The sequence below is a fragment of the Echeneis naucrates genome, chromosome 3 (genome assembly GCF_900963305.1).
Source record: "Echeneis naucrates chromosome 3, fEcheNa1.1, whole genome shotgun sequence".
Classification (NCBI taxonomy): domain Eukaryota; kingdom Metazoa; phylum Chordata; class Actinopteri; order Carangiformes; family Echeneidae; genus Echeneis; species Echeneis naucrates.
In genome coordinates, this window is record NC_042513.1 from 503,293 (window position 1) to 520,113 (window position 16,821).

The 16,821-nt window shown below is 39.3% G+C and overlaps 1 protein-coding gene across 1 annotated transcript in view; it reads right to left on the reverse strand.

Moving 5' to 3' along the window:
• The window catches only part of chs1 (chitin synthase 1), a 28,417-nt gene extending 12,109 nt beyond the window's left edge, over positions 1–16,308 (reverse strand). Inside the window, exons 1-19 of the mRNA XM_029498443.1 lie at positions 16,262–16,308; positions 14,433–14,568; positions 12,200–12,385; positions 10,660–10,861; positions 10,008–10,168; positions 9,677–9,752; positions 9,187–9,308; positions 8,885–9,062; positions 8,134–8,230; positions 7,836–7,932; positions 7,464–7,585; positions 7,278–7,373; positions 6,984–7,148; positions 6,756–6,903; positions 2,919–2,984; positions 2,662–2,837; positions 2,430–2,488; positions 2,036–2,236; positions 1,743–1,911 (exon numbers count right to left, since the gene is read on the reverse strand). Of these exons, the coding sequence (XP_029354303.1) occupies positions 1,743–1,911; positions 2,036–2,236; positions 2,430–2,488; positions 2,662–2,837; positions 2,919–2,984; positions 6,756–6,903; positions 6,984–7,148; positions 7,278–7,373; positions 7,464–7,585; positions 7,836–7,932; positions 8,134–8,230; positions 8,885–9,062; positions 9,187–9,308; positions 9,677–9,752; positions 10,008–10,168; positions 10,660–10,861; positions 12,200–12,385; positions 14,433–14,568; positions 16,262–16,308 (2,504 nt within the window). The remainder of the gene's footprint in view (positions 1–1,742; positions 1,912–2,035; positions 2,237–2,429; positions 2,489–2,661; positions 2,838–2,918; positions 2,985–6,755; positions 6,904–6,983; positions 7,149–7,277; positions 7,374–7,463; positions 7,586–7,835; positions 7,933–8,133; positions 8,231–8,884; positions 9,063–9,186; positions 9,309–9,676; positions 9,753–10,007; positions 10,169–10,659; positions 10,862–12,199; positions 12,386–14,432; positions 14,569–16,261) is intronic.
• Between the last annotated feature and the right edge of the window lie 513 nt (positions 16,309–16,821).

Sequence of the window (16,821 nt, forward strand, 5' to 3'; positions counted from 1 at the left end):
GTCAGGACTATGGCTGACCAGTGGAGAGAGGGCCAGGACTACAGCTTCCCCTTGGTCAGTGTGAGCCCTGCTATGGGGGAATGGAGCGAGGAGAACGGCCAGCTCCTCTCCCTGAGGACACCAGTGCTGGGCACATTCAGCACATGCAACAAAAAAAAAACAAACAAACAAAAAAAAAACAAACTCTTGTACCTCAGCTGCATCAAGGTGCTGAACCTCTGCTTGCTGGCTGGAGTCTGGGAGTCAAGGTGGACTGGGGTGTTGTAATCAGACTCTTCCCCTAAAGGCTGCTGGTGTCTCCTGTATAAGTGTCCTGTTGAAAAACGAATGGCCGACCTCCAGTGAAGGATTATACACGGCGCTATAGCCATGAACAGACACAGAGCTCACTTGGACCCTAGCACTGATGAGAACTGCTCCTTCTGCCCTGAACCCTTAAACTCTCCAACACCTGGTGCTGTCCTGCTCCCGCCTGACAGGCCTGATGGACCGCCTGAAGGAGTGGATGGGGAGGCTGTGAGAAACCTTCACTCCATCCCTCTTTGTGTTTGGACGCAGATATACCCCCAGCAAGAGACAGTCCCTGGTTTTAATTAATTTTATCTTTGCAGCTGCTAAGTTGGCGATCTGGAAAACCAGGAAGAACCAGATGAGGGGTGAAGGCTGGACTGACCCGGTCCGCTGTTTGAAAGGTTTGGTGGTGGCTCAGTTGAAAGTAGAGCGAGCGTTTTTCTACCCTGACCAGGCACATGAACGGGTTCATAGCCTTGTGGGACTGTGGGCAGGTCCTGACCTCACTAGGGGACAGCGCTTAACTTGGCTTGGCTGAGTCTAGCTTATCTTATTTTTCTTCCCCCTTAGTGTGTGTGAGAGTATGTGAATGGAAGTTTACATGTTTTGTCCTTTTTATTTATGAATTTAATTTTCAGATTTTTCTTTTGTTTTATGACTTTTTGACATATTTGAAAAAGTTAAGAATGAGATATCAAAGTCTAAAATTGTTTTTTTAAAGAGTCAAAGTCTCTCTCTCGCCATGCTTCTTTAAAGAAAGAAAGAAAGAAAAAAAAAAGTTTCTCTTAGTTCTGAGCATGCGTACGGCCTTTACTAACCATGTTTTCCCTGAAGTCTGTCTCTCCCAGCTCCTCTGCCTAACTGTCCTCAGCCTGCAGGTGATGACTCATTGCCATCCCACATTCCTGCAACACCTGCTACTCTCATGAATTCCATACTACAACTCATCTCCATGAACTTCATGCAGCATCATGTTCCTGCCTACACCTGTTTTGAATATCCCCCTTTCCTGCTTTCATTGTCACCCTACACTACACCTCCCCTCCCCATGCCTCTCTCACTCTTGCTCTCTCTCTCCCACTCTCAACCCAACCAGTCGAGGCAGATGGCCACCCCCCCGAGCCTGGTTCTGCCCAAGGTTTCCGCCTCTTAAAAGGTTTTCCTTGCCACTGTTGCCAATTGCTTGCTCATTGGGGGATCTGTTGGGTCTCTCTGAATAATTTTATAAAGAGTTTGGTCTAGACCTGCTTAATATGTAAAATGCCTTGATGTAATTTGTCATGATTTGGCACTATACAAATAAATCTGATTTGATTTTGTGTCATAGTAAACAGCTGATTGTGAACAGTTGATGGCAAAAATAACAATCCAAATGAAAGTAAAGACCATGACATAAAAATGACTTTTTTAATGAAGTGAAAAGCTGACTGGCCAGGTAATGAAAGGCTAACCTATGCAGAAGGTCCAGTGTATTGGCCAGTGTAGAGGGTCCCCATCGCCTCCTCTGATTGTAAAACTCTTCAAACTCCTGTGGAGAGTTAGTGTATGCATCTGATGCAGCGTTGTATTCGACACGCCATCCTTGCTGCAGTAACAAAGTGCAAAGCCAACGATCCTCCCCTAGAATAGAGCATAAACAAAACAAAGATATGTATAAAGTTGTATACAGTATAAACTTGAATAATCAAAAAAATAAAAGTAGGATAGGTAAAAATGGCAGCTGCATGTCTGTACATGTGCCAACCTTGGTCATACTGCACATATTCTGAAGCTCTTGTTGCAGTTGTTGTGTATCTCTTTAAAACATTGTCATCCATTAAGGCAGATCCCCTAAACAGGCTGAAACATCCTGGACTGCAGAGTACAGAGCCAAACACATGTTCGGCTGTCTTCTGTAGCCAGTGGCCTACTGCGTACTCAAACTTCTGGTACCACACCATTGGGCCTGGGAGAAAAAGAAATGAAAGGCTATTAAGGCCATATTGTACATTAAAATCTATATATTGAGTCTTATTTGAATATTGTTTAATTGCAAAATTTGTTTGTTAGCGGAACAAAGAGCATTTAATTTGTTGGAAGGTTAATATTTGAAGTAATTTCATCTTATGACATCAACTATCTGAAATATCTGTACTTACCCATACCAGTAGGGTGGATTCTACCACAGGCTGCACCTACAGTATTATACATTCTCAACCTGCCAATCAAAATTATTTTCAAATAGTGCATTAAAAAATATTTTTTAAATATTGCAATGCAGCACTGGCAAAATATCAAACCAGTTTAAGCACTTCAGTCAACCAGTGAGTTACAGTATGTCGGATAATGAGATCTTATTCCAGGCCTCTGATAATTGGTTGATTTTCTGACCTGTCCACAAGCAGAATCACAGCTTTAGGTTGGAAGTCAGTGTCTCCATCCAGAGCCAGGATATATGTGTTGTCATCTGAGATGAATTTTCTTTTGTTGTCGTTGTCATATTGAGGCAACAGGAAACTCTCACCATCCAAAGAGATCAAACTGGCTCTTGTTGGGTTCTTCTGGCACTGCACAAAAAAGATCAGTATTTTAAAAAGATATCCTCAATATTAACATTTACACATTTTGAAAAATCAGAATGGTCTTACTGGAATTTTCTGGGGGTTCTTGACAATGTAGCCCTTCCAGCCAAGTAGATAATAGAGATACATAATCTGAAAGAGGTACAATAATATATAATGGAAAAACCAAGAATAGCTTTCAATAGACATGGGTCAGGAACCAATACAGTACTTATTGCTTTGCATTGAATAATAAATGTCAAATCAAACAATGCATGGTGTTATGAATTCTTCACATTATACGTTTACGCTTTATTTTGAAGCTGATGTTTTATTTTGTAAGGGCTTAATTTTAATTGCTCTTCCTGTTTTCACATTGCGTGGTTGGCAGCAGTATGTAAGTCACTGACGATATGAGTTATATTTGTAATGTTGTAAACTTTATCCGTGCTCAGCAGTTTTAGATGTGTGTTTTCCACTCTGAAAATGTCAGTTTTTTAACTGTTGTGTGTACATTTATTTACAGTAACATTTATTTACTACTGGGTACAAGAGAATACAAATATTCAAATTTTGTATTTTTCTGTTATATATTTTCAGATACATCTGTACTATATGTGGTGAGTGGGGAGAGAAGGACAAACAAGAGTATTTTTAGCTAATTACCTTTAAGAAATTTCAATCAGGCCAACAACGACCAAACAGCTTGAAAAATTACAAGTTGCCAACAACACCACTCCAGAAATTCACCCAGAAAATTAAGTAACCTAGGTTAAAGCAGACAAGTTTGCTTACCAATGAAAGCTTGAGACTTGGTCCAGCGTACAAATTCAATTACTTTTATATTTAATAATATTTTAAACAATTTCTCAATAAAATCACCACCCACAGGGTCTGAGACGCTAGCGAAGAGAAAAACCAACCTACCTGTGACAGTACCATACCATAAAAGGACACAGAACTGTTGAATGAGGGAGCTTTCAATGTTGCGGCCCTGATCAGAGTGTTCCGGGCAGGAATGCTGACCTTATAGTCACACCCAAACCAAGATCTGAGCAACAGGGATGGCTCGTTGATCTCGGATAGGAACAGCCAAGGTGTATTTACTGAAAACAGCAGTCATGACTAAGACATTTTCCAGCCCGTTATGGCTGGGTTCCAGCAAAGTGAAATCAATGGCCTAGATTTCATTGGGACATAAAGCCAAAAAATGCCCCATGAAACTGGGAAGTGGTATGTGTGTGTAATCTTAGCAACTTGACACCTCTCCCACTCTCCGCACTACCTCTGAAGACATACCTGGCCAGTAACACTTTTGCTGCAATAGCGCCAATGTTCTCTCCACACCCTGATGCCGATGCCCTTGATGAACCTGAGCCAGCACCTCTTGCTTTAATGTGGCCGGAAGTAGAAGCTGAAGCACTGCTTTGGCGCCATCAGAACAGAAGACATGCCAGAAGAGAACACCCTCCTGCTCAACCAGTTGGCTCCATTGACCTATGATGGGAAGTGTAGGCGGGGACAAGCACTTCCGCTCCTGATAGTTGGAACATTGTTGCCACCCCCAAATGCTAAAATCTCCTAAAGGACAGGATCAGCTTGGTGAAGTGCTTGGAGGTCAGAAGGTGCATGATGGGGCAAAGCAGCAATAGCAGTTTGATTGGCAGGAGCATTTTCACGCTGCAGGACCTGTCGCAGGGGCTTAGGGACCAGGGTACCAGGAACCACCACCTCTACGTCCTGTGGCCCAGGTAGATGTTTTCGAGATAAAGCATCAGCATTTTTGTTTCTCCTCCCAGGGCGGTACTTTATCTTGAAATTAAAAGCCATCACTTGTGCTGCCCAACACTGTCCGGTGGCACAGAGTTTCGCAGAGGACAAATGACTGAGCGGATTACTGTCGGTGTAGACAAAGCACTTATGGCCAAGCAAGTATTCTAAATTTTTCCGACATAGCCCACTTGAGCTAAAAACTCCAGTTCCATGGAGCTGACATATTGTGCTCTGTGGGCCTCAACCCCCTACTAGCATACGCTACAGGCCTGATCTCATTCTGTTCCTGTGAGAGCACAGCTCCAAGGCCACCATAGCTTGTGTCAACCTCAAGGATGAAGGGTAAGGAGAAGTCTGCATAGGCAAGCACAGGTGCTGTGGTAAATTTGATCTTCAGTGCTTCAAAATTCTGATGATTCTGTTGGCAAAGCCGAGAAATGAGCGTAGGTCAGAGGTGGTAGTGGGAAGCTGCCGTTTGGCAACCACCTCAACCTTGCTGGGATTGGTGGAGACTCCCTGGTCAGAGACCACATAGGCCCAATAATGTACCTCCTGCTGGAAGAACACGCATTAGTTGAGCTTGGCCTTTAGGCCTTGTTCCTGCAACCGTCCCAGCACAGTCTCCAGCCTCTCCAGGTGTTCTTCCACCATGGCATGTCATCCAGATACAGGAGCAACGACTGACATTGTAGGTCAAACAGTCGTTTCAACTTCTGGAGAGTGCTGGGGGCGTAACAAAGCCCAAAAGGCATGCGGTTCCATTCAAATAAGCCAAACAGGGTACAAAAGGCGGTTTTGGGCCCGTCTGCTTCTGTGAGCGGGACCTGGTTGTACCCACTTGCCAAGTCGAAGGTAGAAAACCAGTGGGCACCTCAGGGTTAAGTCCACATGACTTAACCAACCCAAACAATTGAAAACAAAAGAAAGCAAACACACAGCAAAGAACTAAATTAATCAAATGTGATGGGGGAGTTACCAAAACTGGTAAATAAATGCGCATACAAAGGAATTAAACCAAACCAAATAATAGCTACCCAGACTAATTAAGTTAAAAAACATGCAAGGCAGCCCACAAAACACAAATATCAAAAGGAATTTAACCTCACATCCATGCAATCCAAGGGAAAAGAAGCAAAAAAAAATAAAAAAGAGAAAACAATATTACCAATAAGATCAGTCCATAAGTAGGTTAGTTTAAAATATTAACATAGGTACATTAGTGCCGCCCAGGATAAGCAGCAACCACCTTACTGAGTGCCAAGAACAGCACAGTAGGAGATGCAGAGTTGAATGATGCATTACGGCTACACAAATCAGCGGAAAAACAGCACCCGGCCAATCGTGGCATGAGAGAGGGGGGAGGGTGGCAAAAGCCGCCTGCAGACACGTTATCCCATCAGGAGTTGAATGAACATCACATGTTGGCAGCGCTCAACAGCTGATTGCTCCCCAAGGCAGCACCCGTGATGGGGTACAAGGGAGAAACACTCCACGCCCTGCGACTGAGCCCGATGCGGGAGAGGGAAGACCCAGTGAAGGAACGAGCAACGGCGAGCTGAACGATCTAGCTGTGAGGTAACCAGGGAAGGAGGCCAGGTGTGGTGATTAAAGGAGGCGGGGCACTTAGGAGCTTCAAGACAAGAGGGCTGCCAGGTGCACAACCACTAACCTTTATAGACTGCGCTCCCAACAGAGATAGACCGGTACAGCAGCACTATAGGCCCATGCTGCTACACGTAGAAGAGAGATTTTAATCAGTAAAACCATTAAACTAAGTTGATGGCTGAGTGTTCTCTGACCAAACTCTGTAGTGGTCAACCACTCCTAACCCAGCGTCAGAGGTCAAATCCTCAACACATGGCATGAAAAAAAAAAAAAGCATGCTACGGAACAATAATAAAAATGCATAGCAAATATTATCAAATGCTGATATACGTGTACACATTAAGGGATGAATAAATGTTATTGGAACATGTAATGCAATATACTGAAAAACACTTGAGTTTACTCCAATTTTAACTTGGAGCTACTTGCTTGAAGTCTTGCTGTGAGCAGCCATAGGCATCTTCCACTTTGCCAGCTAGGATTTACATATACTCACCAACCAACAGGAAGAAAATATGCATATGAAATACGATTAGTATGACATACCTGAGACCATCTTTTCTTGTTCCTGATGAGATTCTTGTCTTTGAAGTGAATATACAGCATGTTGCCCTCTGGCATGACAATCATCAGCCTTCCACCGTAAGGAGCCTCAATGATTGACACATCATCTGGCTCTTTATTGGTAAATACTCTGAATGGTTGGATGGGTAGATAGTTGGTTAGTAAATGTATGTATAAATAAATAGTTGATGGATGGATGGCTAATCTCACCTATAAACCTCTATGACAACCTGGATCAAGCAATTAACATAATCATTAACCAGTCTCTTCTGTGTGTGCTTTTCAGTCATGAAAGCATCGTCCACATAGATGTGACACTCGAAATCAAAACGGTCCTTATGGTCTTCCTTTGGATCACCTCGATAGCGGTCCAACCTTGAACAACAAACCACAGAAACAACTTCATTTGAAATGTTTAACAGGATAGTAAACATTCACTTTAAAAGGGATGTGAAAATGGAAAGCCATCCTGCTGGTACACAAAAGGTGTTTGTAGTGAAAAACCTAAACATGGAAGTGAGAATCTTCAGCATTTCATCATAGGTCTCATGCCATATGGTGGCACAGAGATAGATCACACAGCTCTGCATCTCATCATGGCTGTAGATCAGAAAATAGAGGTATTAGTTACCAACATTTAATGTTTAATTTTATTTAACAATTTTCAAATGATAATTTCTCTCCCCTCACCTTTCCTGGTTTCGGGCTCGTGGTACCTTCATCTTGGTGTTGAGTAACAACGATAGATCGATGAACGCAGATTCATACAGTCGACGAACAAAGAGCTGAGATGTTCTCTCTATACGCTGGACCTAAGACATGGTGAACCATAGCAATTAGAAGTCTGTCTTTTATGTCTGACTCCCCTGTGTTGATGGAAGTACTAGAAGACCTAAAAAAAACTTTTTGCTTTTGTGCTCTTTGGTTACAGTATTTGTATTGCTATTTTGTAGTCTACCCTCAAAGCGGTGCAGTGCATTCACATAGCACCAATTTTTTGAACAGTTGCGTTACGTGCTTTTGTGTGTATGCATGTGTGTGTTTGATTGCGTATAATGATACCTTTATCTTCCATACATAGTAGGTACATGTGACGAAGCCTGACCACATACACACTCCTTCCAGTGCCAGCATGGAAAAGGGCCACTGCAAATAGTAGCTGAAGAAACGTGCTTGTAAGTATTTACTGAATGTTATCAAAATATATTCAGCTTCAGTTTTAAGTCATTTCACTAAGAATCAACACATTCGTTAGCATGCTGCTTGAAACATGATTACAGTTGATCACATACACATAACCACATAGGTTACTAACTTGAAACAGGAAGACTTGTGCAAACACTTATATGCCAGAATTTACCTGTTAAGTGACGTGCGGCAGATGCTCCTGGTAATTTCCAGTAAAACCACAGGGGTTGTGTTCTTATGGCTCAAGAAGACCAGGCTTTCACAAAACTCTGCAACATGGTGTCATGGTTCATGTTCAGCTTGTGGTTTTTGCATTGCCTGCCCTGTTTGTTGTGCTCCTGCTTCCTCTGCCTCTCCTCCCTGTGTTCTGTCCTAGTGGGCGTTTCTAGTCCTCCTCCCTTGGCTGACGAGGCACATCTGCCCTGCATCTACCAACAATCAACCCTCCATATATACCCTCAACAGACTGCTCTTCACTGCCAGAATATCCCATGATCGCTTGTGTCTATCTTTGTGATTTCCCAGTTCCCTTGTGACTGAACCATGCCCTTTTTCCTTTTTGTCCAGGTTATGTGGTGTGCCCTTGTCAGCCTTGCCTCTACCTCACCCTTGGTTCCTTTTTTTTTTTTTTTTTAAATTCAGGCTTGTTTCTTCGGCCTCGTCTTTTATCTTTTTTTTTTACAGTTGTGTCTTGTTTGTTTGACTTGAATGTTGAGCTTGGTCTCTGTTCCCTCTTTTTGTTGTACTTTATGTTTTGCACCCTTATCTCACAGACTACTTTGTTGTTACTTTGACTATTAAAAAAAAAAAAAGTTTTACCTGATCTGTCTCTGCATTGGGGTCTTCTTTTTTTTTTTTTTTTTGGAAGCGTGACAGAGCACAAGCAATTATACATATCATGTAAATGAAGAAAATAAATGTACCTGTTATGCTCTCATGCTGTACTCCATCCAGTTTTTGTGCCTGGGTTACAAAAAGTACCAGTCCTAACAGTAGTACTGTAGGACCTGTGCAACACACTGGCAGTGCAAAGCTCATCCTGACTGCATGAATCTTACAGGCCACCACCCCGAACCAGTGGCAGGCTGCTGAACAAAAGGCCTGAGAGAGGACACAAGGAAAAGATTTATCAGCAATTTGTTGTCAGGACCAACTGAGGAAAAGAGGATGGTAGAGACCCACAATATCTGTCTGTCATTCACCTTCTGTCTTTCTTCTACTTTACCTGTAAGAAAAACACCACTAGTCCAATTTGCAGGAGCACTCGATCATTTGTCATCTGCAGGTTAAAGTCCAACCAGATGATATTGTTCTGAATACATATATTGTATATCAAGTATACGGCTCCTACAACAGAGAAAAAAAGTTATCATTACGTATCAATGATATGCAGTACGATGAAATGTCAAAAACCATAAACAGATATTATGCTAAAAGTAATACCAAATTAGGTTTGAATGGATTAACATACAAGCAAAAGTACTCTTTAGAAATATAAAAAAAGATAGGCTGTCATACACAATTAAATAAATTGTTAGTATTTTGCTTGTCAGAATTGAAAATGGCAATTGATAATATCCTCTGTAAATCATGTGCACCATTGACATCATACCAATAACTTTCTTCTTTGTTGGGAATATTGGAAATTATATTTAATGTCACAGTGTAGGCAAAGGAGAACATTATGATGGTGGCTGTTGATGGCAGAAAATTACCTATCACAATTATCCTCAGAATACTGCTGATGACAAACACAAAGTCCCTGAAACCGTCCAATTCTGACAACGTATCCTGCAGCAATAAAGTTGGAAATTAATAAAATATATATGGACATGAAGCTGATCATCATTTACCTGAAGAGATGTGTAAAAACATGTTGCACAGTTAGCCATGTGAGCCAACATCAGTAAAATATTACAACAATTACAGTTAAAAAGCATTTCATATTTAACAAATGATGGTGGAAGTTTTTTTTTTAACAAGTTTAGAAATGAACATGTTACAGCGAAGACAGAAGAAAAGGAATCCAATATAGGGAAAATTTGCCTGCATGCGGTTGGTAGCTTGAAGTGGATTTTCCCACCAGCACAGTGAGATGAGAAGTGAAGAGAAAATTCCAATTCCAATGTAGAAAAAGCAGTTGTTGTTATGTCTATCCACAAATGATGATACACGAACGTAGTAGTCGAGACCCATGAGGCAGTAACCTGTCAGTGAGTGAAGCAGTTAGTTAGCTCTTTCTGTGTTTATTACGAATGATTTTGTCTGTATTTTATTTACAATTCAATTGAAGTAGGTGCAAACCCCATCCCCTGGGGTCACAGTCATATACTGTTCCCAGTCACCATCTACAAATGCAAAACTTACTTTATATTTAAGTTTCAGTACATATTTTTTTTCTTCTCACCTCAATAGGCCTGCACTGTCAGGCTTCAATTCATTTGCAGATAAAAGTTTGGCAGGATTATTTTATGAACAACAGGAGCTTTGAAATGTTTTCTTGTGTGTGAAACATGAAGCTTGCAACCAATTTGAAACCATGAATGCACATATCAGAGCTTGAAAATGTAGCAGATTTACTGAACCAATAGTTAAATGGATGAAAAAAGTATATATATAGAGAGAGAGAGAGAGAGAGAGGATGAAATGCCATTAGAACTTTTATCACTTCATAAATTATTGTTCAATAAAGACTTACCTGCAACTGTAAGGATCAAGGAGCATAATGGGAACACAATTTTCCATGTTTCCCTCTGTAGTCTAAAGACAATCTGCAGAGTAGCAGACACAATACAGACTCCTCCGCTGATGAAGAGATTTGTCAGCACATCAAACTGAGGCATCACAACTAGTATCAGGACTGAAGTGCCAAGAGACACCAGGCACTCAATAGCACAAACCTGGAATAGACACAAAGATGTCATTATGTCACCTGCACATATTTATATTTTTCTTTTAGCACATACTCACACTCCTGTGGTTAAAATTATTTGCAGCAATTACTACTAGAGTTGGCCTGTTTGATTTAGCAGTGTCTCCCCAGCTCTCTTGTGGACATTGTATTTGCACATAGGAACTACTCTGTCTCTTGCTGATGGTGCCAAAGTTCTACTTACAACCATAAAAAGAAGCAGCTAAAAAACAAAACAAAACTAAGCAACATTCTCCACATATCTACCTGTGCTCAGTTTTAGCAAAGCATAGGAATCATAGACAATCTGGTCATCTGACTGATTGAAGCAACAGCCCCTTCTCCAAGCTATGGAAGACGCATGTGGAGATATAGCAGTTGATATTTTCATAGCTGGATTCGCCATGCTAGGAGGTATTTTCCCAGCTGCTTGACCAGGGAAAACATTGCTTGCAATGTGGAGGAAAAGGCCTAATTCATGATGATGAATGGATAAGAAATGTTTTCCATTCATCATAGTGTTTTACTTTGAGCACATCAGTGTTCAACTCGTTCTTATAAATTCTTATAAATTTTGGATGTAGTTAGTTTAATTTTGCAGGAAAATTGAGGGGATTTGCCTGTTGTGTTTGTCTTTTTTGATTTGTGTGTAGAGTTCTGAGACTTAGAGGCATGCTTTCACAAAATGTGTGTAAAGAATCAAGAAAAACATTAAACACAATGATGATACCTCTACATTAATGGGAAAACTAGATAATTATCATCTCAATATTACCAAATGCAAAAGGTATTGGCTCTTATTACTGTTGATCACCAAGTCCATCTTGTTTTAGTGCAATGTAATGTAAAAGTTGTTTTGTTTCTGATGTTACATGGGTTTGCTGAATCTGTTGACTGTGGCAGTGAGGAATTAGTCTATTTCCGATGTGCAGTCATTTTTACAAGTCACAAGAAGCATCAACATTGTTGATGTGTACACTTAAATTTGATATATGACAATATAATGCACTGACATGCTGTGGTTAGTTGCATGTACATAGTTGAATAAAATATTTGTGTCAATTGAAATTAGAGACATCCCCAATGTTTTTATTTTTTTAATTTTTTTTAATGGCTAAGAACAGATGAGTTATAAATAATTAAAAGACTCAACTAAATCAAGCCAGATATTGTAATATCTGAATTATATTGGTAACCCCTAAGCACCAATTTAAAGATGTGAATAAGGATTTTTCATATGCATTTTTATATTATCTTATTTGTTATAATAATTTACAAAGTAAGTAATTTACAAAATAAAAAAAAAACATGATTAATAAAAACTTACAAATGACATGGTCTTTATATTGGGTTGTACAAAGCTCTTGAAGGTGCATCTCCAGAGTGATTTAATTAACACCAGGAAGTTGGGAAAAACCAGACAGAGAACCAACATCAACATGTAGAACTGTTTTTCCTTTGGGCTGCGCATGGAAGTTGGACTGGACAGCGTTGACAACAACAACAGAGAACCCTGAAAAGAACATTTGAACGGATAACACGTGATAAAAATGTGTACACTTTGGTCTTTCATATGTACTTTGTTACACAGATGCAATTTACACGTTTCTATCTTTCTTTAAAGAGCAACTTAAGGAATCACTGTTTTTGAAGTTGTCCCTCTCAGATGATTTCATTGCAGTTGCTGTAGTGTTCTGTGTGTGGCAGCACTTCAGCATAATGTAAAAATACACTTGACTAGGATTTACTGGCAACGTCTTCCTGCTTCCTGTGCCTACTGTAGATTACTTGTAATGATACTTTATTAGCTTTATTGTCACAACCATAAGGAAGCTGAATGAGGAGCAATAAAAATGTTCCTTCCTTAGATAAATAAATACACTGTTTATGTAAATACAGTACTTTTTATTACCAAGGCACCCTTGCATATATTTAGATTTGTATTGTATTTTTCTTTTCTTAGTACTGTCTCTAGGATTCAAGGATTCAAGGAAGCTATATTGTCATACCCACAACATATGCATGCACATGAGGGAGGTATGAAATTAAGAACTGAGGCCCGGTCGAGCCAAGAACAACTATTTCATTACTAGAAGATAAGACTAGACAAAAAGGGGGAAATTAGAGAGGGGCAGAGGAATAGACAATGTAAATGCATGAGTAATAGAGAAAAGTGAAGATGACCTCTACAAACAGGGAGACAGATACACAAATAGAGAAATAATACCACGAGAGAGAGAGAGACACATGGTTACAAAAAGGGATATAGGATATTATGTGTGGTTCTATCAACAACAACAATCAAACAATTTGAATACTGCTAAGCCGGCTAGTGGGTGTTCCAATTGTTCGTATGTTTTCATTTTACATTTTTTCTCTCATTTACTACATTGTTCAGAATACAAAAAAGAAAAAGCACACAGACAATATCTGGTTAACATATGTTTAGTTAAAATAATTCAACATGGTTATTTAAACACACAAACTTACTTCCTGTATTGGTCTGATCCTCCTAAAAGAGTCACACCTGCCTGCAGGACTCCTTTTATAGTGAGGGAATGGTAATTGGAACCCACAATTTTGACAGGGGAGTTTGTCAGTGGTTGAGTTTGTAAGTTGTCCATACAAAGTTTTATTGTTAAAAATATGAAGAATAGTTACCAAGTGTGTATGTGTTGATACTGTACTTGATGTTGTGAAATGGTTTTCTTAAATTATGTCACTTGCATTGTAGGTGAACTTCTGTATCAGCCCTTCACTAGGGAAAGGTGGTTTGATCCAGCCTAGAAAGGTCCTGGCTGAGAGCGTTTCACTCAGTCTTGTCTATGACAGTGGAGACTGGAGGGCACTATGCTGCCAAGCGCCTTGTCCATATATAGCATGAGAGTCTGCTTACGCTCTATGCTGTTTGCTTGATTTGAAGCTTTTATCCCCTAACCCTTTTATTTTTTAATATATTTTTTTTCTCTTCAACCTTCCAAGAAGCAATAAATTGGCATAATTGCAACTTTTGGTTCACCTTGTCATGTTCACCCAGCCCTCATACAAAGGAACCCTTTTACAGTGTCACTTTGTGGACAGACGGCAGAGATGGACGGTGCATGTTTTTACAAACAGTTTTATACAAAAAGTAGTGATAGAAAAACTTTACTGAAAACTCTGCAGTGACAATTTAAAATACACAGGCACATTCCCTGGAGTCTAGCAGACTGTTTCTGGTGGAACACAACCTAACGTGCTAAATTAACCAGTGTAATTTACTATGGAAATAAAGAACAACAATTGAAATGTTTAGTGATGTAGCATGAAACTGAGGACTGTTTTATCTCCACATCATGTTTGGTTCAACTGAGGGTATTTTTTTTTTTTTTTAAGATTGAAGAACCTTAATTTTAATCTGCAAAGTAACACACAACAGAAAGGACTTTAAACACACTGGCTGTAAAACACCTGCATATTCGACATGCATTTGTTTTTCATTTTCCCCCTTCTGTGCAAAAACAATTGATAAATGGAAAGAGAAATTCTTTGTGGATTGATACACAAAGTGACAATCTTACCTTAGCAATGACAGCACTGGTCAAGACAGCTAGCCCCACAATTACAGCCACCAGGTACTGGGCCAGTCGGAAACATCTTCTTTTACTTTCCTTCTCAGATCCTACTGGGTTTAGCTGGAATGGATCCCATGTATCCCTGAGATACAAAAAGACACACATATGTTCACTATCTTGAGCTATATTACTGAGTTATATTGTAGTTGTCCCAGAAAATTCAAGCATGATGGCTGATTCATGACAGAAAGCCAGTGAGGGCCATTAAATTATAGATGGTTCAAAACACGAAGGCCTGTCACAAGAAAACCAAAAGGAGAGGCGGACACCAAAGAGAGATGCATATTAAGGAATGATTCTTAAAGGGGACAGATTTTATGCTGGAATTAGCTTGAGTAAACAAAGGTCCAGAAGTGTCTTTGCTTACTCAGCCTCCGCTGTAAACAAACTTAATTAAATTTGAGCCTTTCAGGCACAACCCACTGATTAGTGCCAGTAAACCCGGCAACTCTCAGATATACATATACATTACATGTACATGATACATGTACATGATTACATGATACATATGCAGAACATGACTGACCTGTATGCCCACAGTCACACTAGGAGAAGCTTTTAACGTGAGATGTGTGAACTTTGACGTTTCTTCAGTGGTACATAGAAATGTCATCACATAATTACCCATCTCCATCTTTCTTAAGCTTTTCTAAATGCTGGATGCACTACTTTTTAAATATGAATAATTCATACTAATTACACAATAACAATATGTATATCTTGTCACACAAGCACAAGCAAGTATAACAGACTGCAAACAGTGATCTCATTTAATCCTATCAATGTGCAGTTACACCAGTAAAGAAATACACTTGTTTTTCCAAAAAATAGGTTTTCAGTTAAATCTCCTAACATCATTATAAATAGTGTTTTATTTACAGCTCTATGGTGGCGTGGTGACTCAACCCCAGATAAGCAGATGAAGATGGATGGATGGATGGATGGTGGGATGTTGCTATGTACATCTTTCCTTTTTTTTTTTTTTACAAGACAGTAAAGTTATACAGTACAGTACTTCATGATATATCACTTAACACTTTGATATCTATTACCAGTATCCATTGCGCCACCAATTACCCTCCTAATAGTGATCAAAAGGATAATGAACTTGTGCAAGTGCAAAGCTGCATTAGGTTTTGATTGTATTTGTTTTGAAATCTGTTACACCACTATAGCAGGTCAACTTTATAACTTGATAACATCAAGAAATTTGATTTGAACATTATACGTTAAAGAATACATCTAAATAATACTTGTGTAAAAAAAAAAAAAAGGATGAACTCCATAGTCTGTTTCCCTCCACTACAATGATAAAATCAAGTATACAGCACAACCTAATTCCTCTTTTCATTCTACTTTATGGTAATAAAGTACAAAATAAATAAATAATTAAACATAAAATTATATAGGATCATAAAGATGAATTGTTGGTAATTTCCTTAAAAAACTAGTGATTTAGAAAATGAAAAAAAAAAAAAATTCTAAACAGATTGATTGACCAGATTGTGCTATCTGAACAGATCTGGACAGTAGCCAACTTTATCCAAAATGTATATTACGTATTTGGATATTGTATACATCATATATTTACAATTAAATTTCTCACATTTAGCAAAGGTTTGGCCCTGCTTTCACTGACTGGACAGATGCCATCCAAATAATGTATGTTTAAATTCAACTTGTTATATTCTTTCATCTTTAGCATCAGTCATCCACTTAAATGAGTCTGAAGCAAAATGTAATGACCTCAGTTCAAAGGGCTGATAGATTTTTACCTGTGTCTTCCCTCTCTTTTCTTTCCTCTGTATTTCAGTTCTTCCATTGTGCTGCCTCTACTTAACTGGCTCAGCTTTATGGTGATCTACGTTGAGTCTGTGTGCCAAAGAAAAATATTGAAGCAGGAAACTGGCAGTGGTGCTTTTTAAAATTATCCACAGTAAAGTGAATACAAGAAAAAGAACAGAATGAAAATCATTTTTAAACAAAAGAAAACAGATAAACTATACCTTGAAAGGTCTTCAGTTTATTGGAACTTTGTCTTCAAGTTTACAGCAGTCCACCAATGCTTATCATTCCCAAGTAAAGTGAAATTTGAAATCGAAATCCAAATGGGTAACAGTCTAAAATGTTGAGTTTAAGACTGGAAAGGATCGCAGTATGATCTTTGTTCATTTATATGTATTATCACCTGTTTTTGAAAGATACACCCATTTCAATCGTCAAGCCCTCAGGTGTGTGCTCTGTTGATCATAGTCAATGTTAACTGTGCAAATTGGGAAATGTGAGCGTAGTCTTCAAAGAAATTGATAGGTAACCATAAAATATTGTATCCACC